At 30.8% G+C, this 14,853-nt stretch overlaps 3 protein-coding genes across 6 annotated transcripts; 1 reads left to right on the plus strand and 2 right to left on the minus strand.

The window, feature by feature from the left end:
• Positions 1-1,778: 1,778 nt before the first annotated feature.
• Positions 1,779-10,312, minus strand: Alpha-cat (catenin alpha). 3 transcript variants are annotated; one of them, XM_070298304.1, is made up of 8 exons: positions 10,109-10,312; positions 8,822-9,160; positions 8,000-8,732; positions 7,347-7,373; positions 6,097-6,330; positions 5,359-5,964; positions 4,611-5,288; positions 1,779-3,940 (listed from the first exon to the last, which is right to left on the minus strand). In XM_070298304.1, exons 2-8 carry the CDS (start codon positions 9,136-9,138, stop codon positions 3,776-3,778), a joined length of 2,760 nt encoding a protein of 919 aa, XP_070154405.1. In that variant the 5' UTR covers positions 9,139-9,160; positions 10,109-10,312; the 3' UTR covers positions 1,779-3,775. The 3 variants fall into 3 exon arrangements, with proteins under 3 accessions (XP_070154405.1, XP_070154404.1, XP_070154406.1); XM_070298303.1 differs by having other exon boundaries at positions 7,332-7,373; XM_070298305.1 differs by lacking the exon at positions 7,347-7,373 and having other exon boundaries at positions 10,109-10,311.
• Positions 10,313-10,443: 131 nt separating this feature from the next.
• Positions 10,444-12,772, plus strand: Beta4galt7 (beta-1,4-galactosyltransferase 7). The gene is made up of 5 exons (XM_070298309.1): positions 10,444-11,339; positions 11,424-11,635; positions 11,725-11,948; positions 12,044-12,190; positions 12,326-12,772. Exons 1-5 carry the CDS (start codon positions 11,237-11,239, stop codon positions 12,618-12,620), a joined length of 981 nt encoding a protein of 326 aa, XP_070154410.1. The 5' UTR covers positions 10,444-11,236; the 3' UTR covers positions 12,621-12,772.
• Positions 12,773-12,807: 35 nt separating this feature from the next.
• On the minus strand, positions 12,808-14,833 carry LOC138934496 (alpha-2-macroglobulin receptor-associated protein). 2 transcript variants are annotated; one of them, XM_070298306.1, is made up of 7 exons: positions 14,572-14,833; positions 14,318-14,459; positions 14,067-14,237; positions 13,892-13,999; positions 13,714-13,825; positions 13,485-13,641; positions 12,808-13,241 (listed from the first exon to the last, which is right to left on the minus strand). In XM_070298306.1, the coding sequence occupies exons 1-7, from the start codon at positions 14,785-14,787 to the stop codon at positions 13,038-13,040; spliced, it is 1,110 nt and encodes a 369-aa protein (XP_070154407.1). In that variant the 5' UTR covers positions 14,788-14,833; the 3' UTR covers positions 12,808-13,037. The 2 variants fall into 2 exon arrangements, with proteins under 2 accessions (XP_070154407.1, XP_070154408.1); XM_070298307.1 differs by having other exon boundaries at positions 13,062-13,237.
• Between the last annotated feature and the right edge of the window lie 20 nt (positions 14,834-14,853).

Below are 14,853 nucleotides of genomic sequence, written 5' to 3' on the forward strand. Positions count from 1 at the left end.
AAGCAGTGGTATCAACGCAGAGTACTCTTTTCCTGTCGTTTATTTCACATAAAAAATATGATATTATTAAGCTTATAATATACACTCAGTTACAGACTTAATTATCAGAAGAATAAAAATTATAAAAAAAGGCAAGGCGCGAGATTCTGTGAATAATCGGATATTTTATGATGTGTTACATTTAACAAATTGAAGATGATGGAGATTACGAATTTTGCGATGCTTTAAAAAAAAAAAAAGAATCAAATCAATGCGAGTCTAAACTAAAGCAGAGACTGATTTCACGTCCATTCTTACGTCAGCTTTAATACCTGAAGTAGATCGTATATAACCATCTTTTAATTATTACTTTACATCCGCTAATCTAGGCTCTATGTAATATAGAAAATTATTTGCAATATTATACTATGCTGCATAATATTGAGATATACCGTTGATAAACTGATATTGATAAAAATATATCAACTATTGTTCTACATTTAAGGATTTATTGATTAAAAAAGAAATCTAGTTTCTGCTATATGTCTGTCTTAAAACTTTGTTTCTTAAAATTTTCACAACAAATTGATCTTATCTATAAAAAAAAAAAAAAAAAATAATAATAATAATAAAAAAAATAAAAAAATGCAAATAAAGATGCAATTTATTTGCAGATTATATAAATAAGTCAGTCGTTATGTGTGAAAAATATATGTCATAAGTGTACCCATATTTTTCATCATTGTTCAAATTGTACAAATTTGACTTTGCTTTAACATTTTCAAATAATACAAGTCACAAAATATGTTATATATGTTATTAGAAATTGCATCACAATAGATTTCCGAATTGAGATTTTTATAAATGCCGCATGATTTATTCGCATAAATTCTTAGATCTCTTATAATTCTTAAACTGTCTTGTCTCGAATCTTTGATAATTATTATGCATCACTTTCTTTTCAACTCACTTGCATATATTGATATCTCTAATCAACATGTAACATTAAGAATATTAGATTATTCTAGATTTAAGAAAAATGTGCAGCTGTAATCTTCTCGTACAGTATGAAGCAGTACTACAATAAACGATAGTCATACATCATCGTATAATATCTGATTATATATATATCTATAGTAACCAATGCGAATACATTATATCTTGAATGTACTGTGAGAGAGAGTTTGATCATTTGCGTGTTTACAAGAATAACTGTATCTCTTTTTAGCATTATGTTAATCAAAAGAAAAAAAAAGTACAAAAGCAAAATGACATATAAAAATATAATTTTCACGTTAGGTCACAGAAGAATGACAAATGTATCATTCTCCGCATTATTATTATACATTCACTATATTATATACACTCTGTGCAATGCAACGCATATTGGATTGTAAAATAGCTAGTATATATTAATTCAAGATATAGATGATATATTAATTTTATATATATACATATACATATACATATATATATATATATATATATATATATATATATATATATATATATATATATATATATATATATATATTATTTTAACTTATGTATTTTTATCATTTCTAGCAATTTTTTGCATTTGTGGTTTTTCTTGTGCCTACTCCTTATTTTTTTCTTGTAGCATTTAATGTATACATGTATAGCATAAAGCAAAATATAGATACATGTATTAAAATGTACATTTTATTTCCATTCTTTTCTATCCTACATGTCATAATAAGAGAACATCACTTGAATACATATGGATAATTTTGTATGAAAATAAATCATCATACATATGTTAAATAATAAATAGGTCATTATTATGAGAAAAGCATCACCTTATATTTGGCAGCATATTGATTACAATATTTCAATCTTAAAAGTAATTATAATATCGTTAATATTTATCTCGATAATAAAAAATGATGCGATGCCACTTTATTACATAACATATTAGCATCTATTTCGTGTTGTATAATCGATGGTTCAATTCTATGTAGCTATAAAGGATCTGCAATATATTATAATATAACAATATATATGTATCAGAGTACTGAAATATAATATGTTTCCTAAGACGAATCGGAAGTAATAGTATTGCCGTATACTTAAGTAGACAGATAATAAAAATCACTTTGATAATAAAATGAATAATAATTTGATACAAAGTGAATATATAAATCTCATACCACATATTGCATTTCTTCGCAAATATGAGGATTAAATTACAAAAACCATAAATGATATCAGAGACAATTTGACGATGCTTCACCTTGCCCTATTAGAATTAATAAAATAAAACATAAATTTTTATGCACGAAAGAAAATATATATAATTGTATAAAAAAATAAATAATTCATAAATTGTTTAGAATTCTGAGTTGTAGAATTCTTATATATTTACGTTTTATCCCTCCATTACCTCTATTTATAGACTTTAGGAGAAACCAGTTGCGCGCGAGCGGGTGTAATCATAATACTTGATATATTTTATTTTTTGAGAGAACTTTGTTATTAGATATATTTGTATATTACAAAATACGAAAAACATTTCGTATATAATTATAAATAGAAATATATATATATATATATATAAAGAATTATTCAATATATATAGAGCTAAATATATTGCTCTCTGGTTTTCTTCTTTTGGCCTTTCATAGTAATTAAAATCTTACTTGTATTACAAATGTTACATCGTATAGAATACAATATAACATTAATATATAATATACATCAATTCTGATATATGTTTGATTATCAAAATAAAATTGATAATAAAAAGATTATTATTAGGATATGGACTAAATGGGAATTGGAATTTTTTTCTTCACATTCACATATTCCTACTCATTCAATTGTTTGTAATACAAAAATTAAAAATGATATTCGCCCATAACTATGTAATAATATATTTGCTTATATACAAGTTAATATAGTAAATACTTTATAATCTGCAGTCTCTTTATTTCGATACAATACTGTGTCAATCCATGATCAGTTTTATTGACCTCGTATAAACTTAATTTTTTATAATAAAAAAAAGGAAGAGAGAATAATAATAATAGAATTTACTATAAGAAGAAAAAATTTACATAAAGATATATTTTTAATCTGAACGCTATCATGTCTAAATAGATACTGATTTTAAAAAATCTTAATAATAAATATACATAGAATAAAAATCACCAATATAAAGTTATATAAAATAATATAAACCAATAAGAAATGTATTGTATTGTCGAAAAATAAATTAGTAATATAGGAAGTAATAGGATTCTTGTAATTTGTCGCATGAGTGAAAAGTGTATGTGTCACTCTTACAGCTAAAAAAATTTAATAGATAACATAAAGATTTTCCATTATGCGAGTAAAAACTCAAATACAATCATACTGTATGGAATCACAAACAAATATGATTTGTAACATAAAATCCTTATTATACTTAATTGTGCCCCTGTAAGATTGAATATGATGATTGTGTGTATGTCTTTCAGCCTTTCTTAATTCCTACTAATTTTCTTGTTAAAACGGCTCCTCAAAATTGTATTGATTATTTCTTGGAATTATGTATTATTCGCTTTTATTACTGTGATTATTGTTCTCGATTAAAAACTAATAGTTAACATACTTAAATTGTATATTCATGCGTAGTATATCACGGAATGATCGAGACATTCTATATCGTTCGCATTTTAAACTTCATCGAAAATAAAATATTTCGGCCTTACATAACTCTTGAAAGGTGATGCTGTATGTATATATATATTTAATACATTACTTCTGCTTTTTCGTTTACTTACATTGGCAGAGCTTACACACTCTCGGTAGGGCTTTGAAATTCCGAAAGTGCATGTATAGGATTCTGCACCTTCTTTTGCGAACCTTTACGCACTTTCGCTCTCACCTCTTCAGGTCTCTCGGGACGTACTAATGGTTTCTTCTCCGGAGCCTTCATCTTCCATATGACGATAGGAGACTAATTAAAACACAAATAACAAATATATATTATTATATATTAAATATCTACATATATATTTCCTTTGCTAAATTTGTGCTTCGAGATTAATATTAATGATTGCATTGATTAAATGTCAATATGTTATATTTTAATATTTATATATGATATAGCATATTTAATAAACTTTTAAGTCTCTAATATTTAATAAAAAAAAAGTACAAAGCAAAATGACATATAAAATTGGCAAAAATACTCTATAATATTTGTGCATGAATGATTTATTAAGGCAGCGAATGATTTATTAAGGTATAAGATAACATTAAGATAGCATATACTTACATACTGAAAGTCCACAAATGTTAGTGTAGAGAAATAAAAAAAATATAAAATAATATAATGAGAGTATAATCATAAAATTTTATAATACCAAAAGATATTATTTAATTTTTTTATTATTCTGTAATACTCTAATGTATCTTTCAACTGAATTTGTAAAGCGTCTAATTAAAATCTCTATAATTGAACAAGCTAATGGAGATTGAGGAAGATATAATAATAAATTGTATAATTTCAAATATAACAGATTATTGACTCAATAGCTGTTAATTTATAATATAATTAATTGTTAATATAAACTGAAACTTAATTATTACTATAATCAAAAGTAATAAATACGGATGAAACTTACCGTTACCGTGGATTGTCGTGGATACTTTGTCGACGCGACATAAGAAGCTTTCACCGTAAGCACAACGGCATTCATCAAGTTTTTGGCAGCCTGTATGAGAGAGGTTGCGCTATCTAGGCCGGAGACGATCAGTTCGCCACTGATATTCTGCACATCTGCCTTCACCTTACTCGTAATATTCATCTGGTGACAATAGAGCGCTATGCGTTGCAAGTACGCCAAGAGATCTTTTTTTGTGGAACTCTCCGGGCATTGATCGGCAATCTGTCTAGTCAATTTGTCCAGCTTTGTGCCAGCTTCGGAGATCTTCTTCGCCGCATTTATAACGTCCATGGTCGTTTTCAGGGGACCTCGGCCGCGAGTAAAGTCCGTCATCTCCATCATAATCATGCACATGTGCTTAGCAAGAACGATGATGTCATTACCGGCATCGTCCCACTTCGCCACCTCTTTATCGAATTTGAGTTTCTCGCTCTTGAAATATTCGACCTGCTGCAGGATTTTCTGTTTGTCCTCCTCCGGCATCTTTCTCATTGCTTCACGGGCAGTCGTGATGCCGCTGATCTCCGGATACTCATCCACACCATGTTCCCCGGTCTGAGCGCTAGACTTACTACGCGTTTCCAACGTGTAATGCTCATCCAGTTCCACATCTTCAGGATCCAGGTCCTCATCCGCCTGAAAAATGACGAGAAATTCAAAATAACGAAGAAGAGAATAGCCGTAAAATTTTTACGGTTCTTTTTACCCTGTTCATGAGCACAGCTCGCCTGATTTCGCGAACTCCGTCGTACACCAGTCTAGACGCGTCAATGAAATCGTTTTCGTCCACTTCTTGCGCTGGATTGCTGCGCAGAGCATTCACAGCCTCCTCCACTCGTTGCTCAAAGTTTGGCATCACTTGTTTTCTGAGAACCTTCACTGCTTCAAGAACTCGCTTAGTGTAAATGCACGGCTCGTAATTGTCCATCTCGGCTTGTACGACGTTGCACACTCTGGCCGAACGGCCGAGTATTGCACCCGCATGTCTGTCTAGAGTGTCAGCATCACCGGGACGCACTTGTAATGCCAAGACACATTTGTTGACGTCGTCCAGGATATGATTTTCGGAGACCGCCAAGAAATCGTCGATCGTGGTGATATCGTCCACAGCCTCCGTCAATACGCGCATCTGATTTTCCCACGCCTGGCGGAATACTTTCATATTGTCCTTCGCAACATCCGTATTTCGTGCAGCCCACACGCGCGCAGCGTTGATCACCTGTGGGCATAGATTCTCTATTTGCGCAGCAGCGTAACGCACCATTTTTACCCCATCTTCGTTGTTGGACATACTGCACACCAAATTTGCAACCTGTTCAAAGAAAATAATATTAAGATAATAAATATTTTTAATCTTATTATATTTAAAATATCTCAATGAGAGCACATTCATAAAAGAAATTATTTTTCTATTTATTATAATATTTATGTAAGAATTATTTACCTCTACCAGTTTATTCGCATGTTCCGTGAAAATAAGCGCATACTCTTCCACTTCCTTGATCCAACCCTTTTCCGCTGCTTCGTACAGAGCTTGTAATGGCGCGCTCGTTTCCAGGAAACTATCTGACACGTGATCAACTACAGCTTTGCGCAATTGTCTGCGAAGATCACGGGTCTTTCTGCACATATGATCTATGGCTCTCTCTAAGCCTTCAGATTGTTCCTTGACGCCCATCTGTCAATATATATTTATCGATTCATTTTATACAAACTTGATAAAGTATTTTTGTACACAGCTATAAATGATTGCTTAATATTCAACATGGTTATTGTTAGTTTAAATCTGATCCGTATTATAGAAAAAAATAATCCGTATTGTAGAAAAAATATACAAGTAAGATTATTAAAATAATGTTATATATATATATATATGTAAAATATATTCTAAAATATTAAATAATAATTGATTATAATTTTTAGCAGCATATTTGCAACACAAGCATTATTTACAAGTTAAATATGTACAAAGTATCTCGGAGATATGTGCCAAGCCACTTTTTACTTTTGTATTCTTTGGTAAATTTAAAATCAATCTTTAACAAAAACATCGAGAAACTTATATTTTTCAAAAATTACAAGTGATTATAAAAATATACATTGTTATTCTTTTTTGAGATGTAAACTTTATTCTCTACTTAATTTCAAGATATTCAAGATTGAAAGTTTGAAATAAATAATGAGTTTCTTCAACATTTTCATTAAGGAAAGATCGATCTCAAAATTCAATTTCAGTTCAAATTTCTACATGTGAAAAGTGGCCTGTATTAAATCTAAAATGTGATGTATATGTGTATATATATATTTATTATAAATTATATATATAATTATATATACAGCACATTCTAATTTTCTACATTAATGCTAATCTATCGTTTTACTTATTGCATTTTATATAGCCTTTAGATTTATTTTTTATTTTATATAAATGTCAAATTATATATATTAGTCACTTAATATTTATACATAAAAATGTAGAAAAAATTAGAAAACTAATTATTAAAACAGACAGTGGGCACACAGCTAATAATCTAATGATTAGTGCTGGTTACTGTGAATAAAATGGTAGTGTGTAAAAAATCTAAGATAATGTGTATATGCGTATTAAAAAACCTATAGAGAAAGTATTTAATTATTTAATAAATATGCAACAAAAATACAAAGAAAATATAAGATTACTTCTCGCATATTTACCCGTTTCCCACCCCGAGCGCGCTGTAACTGGCCATCACCAACAAAAACAAATCAATAGAATATTGTTTCAATAACTATAAAGAATAAATCGCATATTTTATGCATAATTGATCGTATCGTATAAAATTTTATGAAAAATAAATGATTCTTAAACTAAACTCCTAGAATAAACAATGTCATATATTTATAAATGTCATATATTTATAATATTGGATGTTGTAAAGCTCTAAACTATTGAATAAGCGCTTTATTTCAGAGCGAGATAATAATAGTAAACTAGCGTTTATAGAGTGTAGTTGTGTTTATTCTGTATACTGAAAAAAATAAGAGATTAATGTATCTCTTACTCGATCAATTATCATTATTCAATGCAAACTGATGATCAATCAAAACATTAATTTAGCGCTTTATTATTCAAGGAACCAAAATTCAACAGAGAAAAAATTTAAAAAAAATTCGCACAAGTCTAATTACACTTAGTATCAAATTATTCTCTTATTCTAATCATGATATTAGTTGATACATTCGTATCTACTCGTATTTACTTAATCAAAAATATCTACGCTCCTTTCACATCCTTTTGATATGTCAACGCTACATATTATTCGCTACATATTATTTCTTTTTATATAATCATAATCATTTCTACTTACGTTGTTCATGTATTCACTCAGGAGATCCTGAAGCGCCTGTCTGACTGCGTTACATTCAGCGACAATGCGCTCTCTACGTTCGTCCCTGGTGCACGACGAATCCGCCATCAATGCGGCCCCACTGATAATACTTTCCAATCTCTCCTCGAGGCTCGGCCGCGTACGAACTTCGTTATATGCAAGCGGAGACATCACCATCCTCTCATCGAAGTCATCCAACGCGGCGGCCAACTCGCCCGGACCTTCGTAAGGATGCTGACTGTCGGGCGGAGTTTTCCCTTGAGCAACGTCATTTATCGTGTTGACGGCTTCGCACACTTGCTTCAGCACGTAATCGCGATTCGCCTTGGCTGCCGCCAGATCGGGGTGCTGCACATATACCTTCGACGCGGTGAGCAACATGGTGGAATGTTTCTTCAGGACGGCCCGAGCAGCCGCTAAATCGTCTCTGAGCTGTGGATCCTTCAGCTCGTGCTGACGCTTGGCCGCCTGATGGATCAATTCGGCGGCGTTTCTGCCAAATTCTTTGATATTCTGGATTAATTCGCCCTGTGAGGAGGCGTTCTTCAATTTTTTCAGATCATCCTCCACTACGTATAATGATTTCAAGAGCAAGTGAACATCAACCATATCTGCTAAAATAAGTAAACGCGTCACCGCTGACAATAAGTTCCTTGCGGCGCGTACCATATTGCCGCGTTTCAGAGACGAGCATGGATCCTCGGAAAATTCCCTGTATAAATGATTTCCACATTAAATGAGCACATAATATAGCAATAAAAATATCCACATTTATAAATATAAATAAGTAAACTGTTATACCTTGCAGCAATGCTCATTGCTGCACCTGTTTTTCTCACTTCTTCTACAGCGCTTAACATTTCCGCTGTAATGTCCGGATTTTCATAGGCGATTTTTTCACCTTTTTCGATAAAATTGGTAGTTGCCTTTTCTACGGTTCCAACAAGCGCGCTAGCTCTCTTTGATTTTCCTTTCTTTTTCTTGCTGGGACCTTTTGTGTTCACTAATGTGGTAACTTGAAGCACTAGCGGCTCTAATGTTTTCTCTACGGACATAGTCCGTATCTCCAAGTTTTTAGGATCCCATTTCAAAGTAATTGGCCCAAAGTGATCAGACATGTTTATGATATCAATATTTATCCTATAATTACATAAAATTTTGTATCATTTCAATTTTGTTATTTTTATGTGTATCTGGAATATTTTAGTGTTCTCAAAAATTTCCAATGTGTTAAATCACATATAAGGTTCTTATATATATAATATTTTTGATATTAACGTTTAGCACATAAAGCTTTCTAAAATTCATTTCTATTAACTATCAACATAATAATAGCCATATATAATAGAATATAATAGACACAATGAATAATATTCTATTCTCTTTTTACACAAAAAATTAAATGACTTGCTCATGCATTTTTATAAGTCGTTTTCCTTTTATTATAATGTCTATCATAAATTTTATAATTTGAAAATGCAATTATTTTCATTTAATTATATTCTATAAACAAATATTATACATTTAGAATGAAACTTGAATGAAATATGTATTCAGCTTCTCATATTAATTGATCAGAAGGCTGAAGCCGTTCAATTAAAACAAGTATTAGACGTTTTTTAAATACTAATCTTTATTCTTTACACACGGCACCCATATTCCTTTTTTGTCTCCTTTTACTTTTTGGAAATATCCGAAAGAGTGTATCAAATTAGAAAAAGCCAGAATCTATCGATTCTGCGGATAAGTGAATTCAAGATTAAAAATTACCCAATTGGAATATTTATACCACTCGTCTAGTGTGTCAAATGTAAATATCTAATGACTATATCTCCTCTGAATTTCTCGGCCAGAACGTCCGACGAGAAGATGAATCACTATGATTGATAACGCTATTATTTTTGTCGTTCTATACCCGTTTGTGCGATCCGTAAATCCCGTAATTTCCAATAGCAACTACATCTGATTCCGTTTGATTCCGAAGGAAACGTCCTTTGCACACGCGCTAGTATACGGGTAGACGAAGGTAACGCATAAGGACGAGTGAAGAGGGAAGGGGGAATTCGGGACAGAACGAACCCGGCCTACCTGCATCAAAGTGGAAAGAACTTTCGGCTGGTGCGATTTTTTCCCGCCGTTAACAGTAACAGGCCCGTGCAAAATCTTGTCACGATATCTCGCACAAAATTGGCAGCATTAAACGTAATGAAGATCCAGCTACGGAGACAGAGTCCAAATTTCTGCCGATGTATCACCCCATTGGCATCTCGTTTACGCCTCGAGTTTCTGACGTCATTATTTCCGCTAGGCTCGAAGGATTGGCGCGCCTGCTCACTCGGTTATCATTAGGCGAGGTCAATTCTTTGCGCGTGCGCATCCGAGAAAGAGAAAGAATCTGAGAGAGAGAGAGAGAAAGTGCCAGCGAAACGAACAGACTTCTCTATTGACTTATCATCGGGAAATTTCAGAACATATCTTTAGAATAGGCACGAACGTGCGAACTTGCGAATCGGTGCAAGTGCAAGGTGACCCAAACTTCGAACCCAAGTAGCTCGAGGCTCGAAGATGTCGAAGATTCGCGAACTGTCAAATTACGGCGATAAATCTTCTCTCCGCGAGATGACATAAATCGCTCGCCACAGCGAGCGTTGATAAGACACGATAATGCACAAGAGTTTCACGTACAAGGAAAACATAATGCTTGCGAGTTTATGGAAAATGTGTACACTTTGTATGAGTCTTTCTCCTGTTTTCTCCGACGAAGGAGCTCTGCTAAATAAAAAATTCGTCGTGTGCATATGTAAATTTTGAAACACGGAGGAGAAAGAAATGATGCAAAATCGATTACCAGAACACTTTAAGCGGTTCTCACACAAAATGCTCCTTGTATCTTGCAATAATTGAATGTTGGGATATTCATTCACAAATTTGTGTTATAATTCAACAATTATAAGGGTATAATTTAAGGGTTGAACTGTGGATTATTATTATCTTGCATAGATATCCCTGCTTCCACTATTCTTAGTGACTGAACATACATTCTCTAATAATAATAAGGAATAAACATAAAGAAGTTTTTTTTAAGTATGAAGAAATAACTTTCCAAAGAAAAAGATGCCATAAAAAATATTAAAATAGAACAAAACACTTTTCTCTGTTAATTAATGTTTATATTCCATATTTTATGAGATTTTTTTTTCATAAAAATTATTCAGCATGGATAATATTTGGAAGAGTGTAAGGTTTAAATATATCTTTGTTTGCATCTTGATCACCTTTGTCATATCATGTATAATCAGCATATCTCCCATCAGCATTGGTAAGTCATTAATATATTGAAAACAATCAAAAGTAGTCTATATTTTCAAATATCAAAAATTAATACAAGATTTCATTATTACAGACGAATGCAAATGTAACACAAATATGCAATCAGATCAACATCTCAAGCAATTAACAAATGAGATTAATGGACATAAAAAAAGATCTGAGCATCAATTAGCTATACTGGTACCATTTAGAGATCGTTTTGAAGAACTGCTAATGTTTGTACCACATATGCAGAAATTTTTAGACAAGCAAAACATAGATTATCATATATTTGTATTAAATCAGGTATTATAACAAAGAGAAATATCCAAACAAAAATTAAGAGTAATAGAAGCACTCTTTTTAAATTATCTTTATATTTTTGTGTTTTCCAGATGGATAGATATAGATTCAATCGAGCATCTCTTATAAATGTAGGCTTTTTCGAAACAGAAAAAGCATTTGATTACATTGCAATGCACGATGTAGATCTATTGCCTATGAACGATCAGTTATCATATGCATATCCAAGTGCACAGCCACATCACATATCATCACCAGACTTACATCCCCGATATCATTATAATGCTTTTATTGGTGGTATATTACTCATTAAAAGGTATGCGTTAAATCCTGATTAAAGAGATGGTCATAATATATATATATATATATTGTGACTAGTTTATTAAATGCGTTAAATATATGTTTTTGCAGGGAGCATTTCATACAAGTAAATGGTATGTCCAACAAATATTGGGGATGGGGACTGGAAGATGATGAATTTTATCTTAGACTGAAAGAAGCTGGCCTAAGCCCTAGTCGTCCACAAAATGTATCAACAGGAGTGCATAATACGTTTAAGTAAGTATTGTTTTTGAAATAGGATTGAATACATGGTATACGAATACGAATGTGTCATCAACTATAAAATGAAATGGTTATAAAAGTTGTGATATCAAAGTCTGCCGATTGTTATATGTGGAATATATATTACAGGCATATACATGACAGAAATCATAGAAAGAGAGATACAACAAAATGTTACAATCAACGGGAAGTAACTAGAAAACGAGATCGACAGACTGGTTTGAACAATGTCTCATATAAAATACTGGATACAATTAAGATGACTATATCGGATATTCCTTTAACAGTGATCAACATCTCTCTGTTATGTGATAAATCAAGCACACCTTGGTGCGAATGTGAAAAACTAGTCGGATCAAAAGATCAAGGGAGATCAAGAGAAAAAAAGAAGACCATTATTAATAAACTCGCCAATCGATTATAATTATAATGCTAGTAATTTAATTATAATTAAAATACTATAAGTGTATCCAAGCAACACATTCACAATTCTTCCATTTGTTATGTATATGACTTAAAAATAAAACAGTTCCATCATTTTTTGTGTTCATACTGTTTGTAAGAGATTCAATTTATATTACAAAAATGTTTTGTAATGATATATTTTAATATTTTATATATATAGTATAAATCAACTTTTTACTTATAAAAATATTATTTTATAAAAATTATTGTTAAGAATATTAATTGACAATTCATTTGAATATAAACATTTTTACAAATAATTGTTTCTTAATTTATTTCATAATAATCATCTTTTTTGACTATTTGTACATATTTTTAATAAATTACGCACACCTTTTAATATTTTGTAAATAGTAAATATTTATCTTCTACCTTCTTACAATTCTGTATGCTTCTGCATGATTTTGTTCTCTAGATCCATATGAAGTTTTTGTACCGTTCTAACATGTTTTTTTATATGTTGCTCAGTAGTTGAATTATCTAAATCGTGAAGTTGCCCTTTTCGCGCTGCTTCCAAAGCTTCTTGAGTATGTAGATGTTGTAGTTTAAGTAACCTTGATTCATAGTGCAAAAGTTCTTCCTGTAATATATACATGTTGATATTAATGCACATATTAATATGATAATTGACATGACTAATATGCATGTCAAATTTATTTATAAGCTAACTTATAAACAAAAAAATTACTAATAGTCTTTTTAACAAAAGCAGCAAAATTATGATTATTATTTAGCATTCAACTAATTATTGCTACAAATGTGCATAAAATGACAAAAAACGTATAAAAATAGATTGTAATTATTGCTATTATTATTATTATACTTTCAAAGATTCTAATTCTTCAGAGGAGAATTTTGCTTCCAATGCGATTTTCCACAGTCCTTGTACTTTGGGTTCTATGAAATCTCTGTGATTCGGTCCCTTTGCAGTAAGTCTGTCTAAGCGATCAAATTTAATTCTTAGTTCCAAATGTTTTTCCCTGAAATAAAAATAATAATAAAAGCTAGTACACACAAATCCATACATGTATAAAATATTTCAATATATGTACCGAAGTAAATTTGTTTTTTCCATGTGATTTAATTTCTTGTCTGGTATATTTTTAGACAGTTCCTCCTCTTCTTCTAACACATTCGATCTTTCCGGTTTGAGATGTAACATATCTAAAAATGTTCAATGAATATATAAAGTATAAAAATAGAATAAACTATGCATATGAAAATACTAACTTTCAGACTTTTCTGAATCTCCAGACTGTTCTTTCAATAAACTCATATATTCATCCACTTTTTCTTGATAATGTTGGAATTCTTGTTTTAAAGTCTCAAGCTCTTCATCTAAGATAAAAAAAATATATATGTATATATATATATATAAACAGTTATTTTTATGTAAAATATATACCAGTAAAACCAGCCATTTCAGCTTTAGCCCACAATTTGTTTAGTCTTATATCCTTAAATATATCTTTGGCAACATAATTACTACCATCGTTCAGTGCTTTGTGTATCTTAAGTAATTTTGGGTCTTCTGTTTCAGTAAAATGTTCCAGTAAATCATATGTGCTCATTATTCCTATAATAAAATAAAATTATGTGAAATTAAAGTTCTGTGAAAGACAAAGAAAATAAAAATAAAATAATATAGAATTATACCAATGAGCTTCTTTCTTAAACGTGCTTCTTCCAAGCCTTCAGGATCTTTTCCATCAGATTTGAAATGCTTATATGCGATTTCTTCCTTATCGTGAATCTTCAGATCACTGAAGATTGACTGTAACTTGCTATCTGTCAGGCGCTAAAATAAAAAGAAATTATATATATGTATATATATATATATATATATATATATATATATATATATATATGTGTGTATATTAATTTTATTTTATTAATAATTTTCAACTTACGTTTTTCGCTTTAGCCCAAAGTATATTTAATTTTGCCATCCTAAATGGTTTATCCAAGTCTCTGAGAGAGATTGAAAACTGCGAAGAATCTATATGTTTAGGTTTATTTGCCTCGACAGAGTATTTATTCTCTCCTACACTAGTATGGATCGACAGTAGACCCAAGTTTATTAACAGAATATATTGTGCGTTTAAAAAAATCATTTTTATAATCATTTATTCAAAAATAATCAGAGAGAAAGAGAGATACGTGTCACAAAGCTACAATAATAATATAGTATA

Source organism: Polyergus mexicanus, unplaced genomic scaffold (assembly GCF_030449975.1).
Source record: "Polyergus mexicanus isolate NDT 795.1 unplaced genomic scaffold, iyPolMexi1.0 SCAF_7, whole genome shotgun sequence".
In the NCBI taxonomy this organism is placed as follows: Eukaryota; Metazoa; Arthropoda; class Insecta; order Hymenoptera; family Formicidae; genus Polyergus; species Polyergus mexicanus.

Coding starts and splice junctions, on each gene's coding strand:
- Alpha-cat (XM_070298303.1), bottom strand. CDS start 9,138: ATGTCTGATCACTTTGGGCCAATTACTTTGAAATGGGATCCTAAAAAC. Junction 8,733..8,821: donor GCAATGAGCATTGCTGCAAG/GTATAACAGTTT, acceptor TCATTTATACAG/GGAATTTTCCGAGGATCCAT. Junction 5,965..6,096: donor ATGCGAATAAACTGGTAGAG/GTAAATAATTCT, acceptor TTCTTTGAACAG/GTTGCAAATTTGGTGTGCAG.
- Beta4galt7 (XM_070298309.1), top strand. CDS start 11,237: ATGGATAATATTTGGAAGAGTGTAAGGTTTAAATATATCTTTGTTTGC. Junction 11,949..12,043: donor GGTATATTACTCATTAAAAG/GTATGCGTTAAA, acceptor ATGTTTTTGCAG/GGAGCATTTCATACAAGTAA. Junction 12,191..12,325: donor GGAGTGCATAATACGTTTAA/GTAAGTATTGTT, acceptor TATATATTACAG/GCATATACATGACAGAAATC.
- LOC138934496 (XM_070298306.1), bottom strand. CDS start 14,787: ATGATTATAAAAATGATTTTTTTAAACGCACAATATATTCTGTTAATA. Junction 13,642..13,713: donor GAAAAAACAAATTTACTTCG/GTACATATATTG, acceptor TTTTTATTTCAG/GGAAAAACATTTGGAACTAA. Junction 13,242..13,484: donor AAGAATTAGAATCTTTGAAA/GTATAATAATAA, acceptor TATATATTACAG/GAAGAACTTTTGCACTATGA.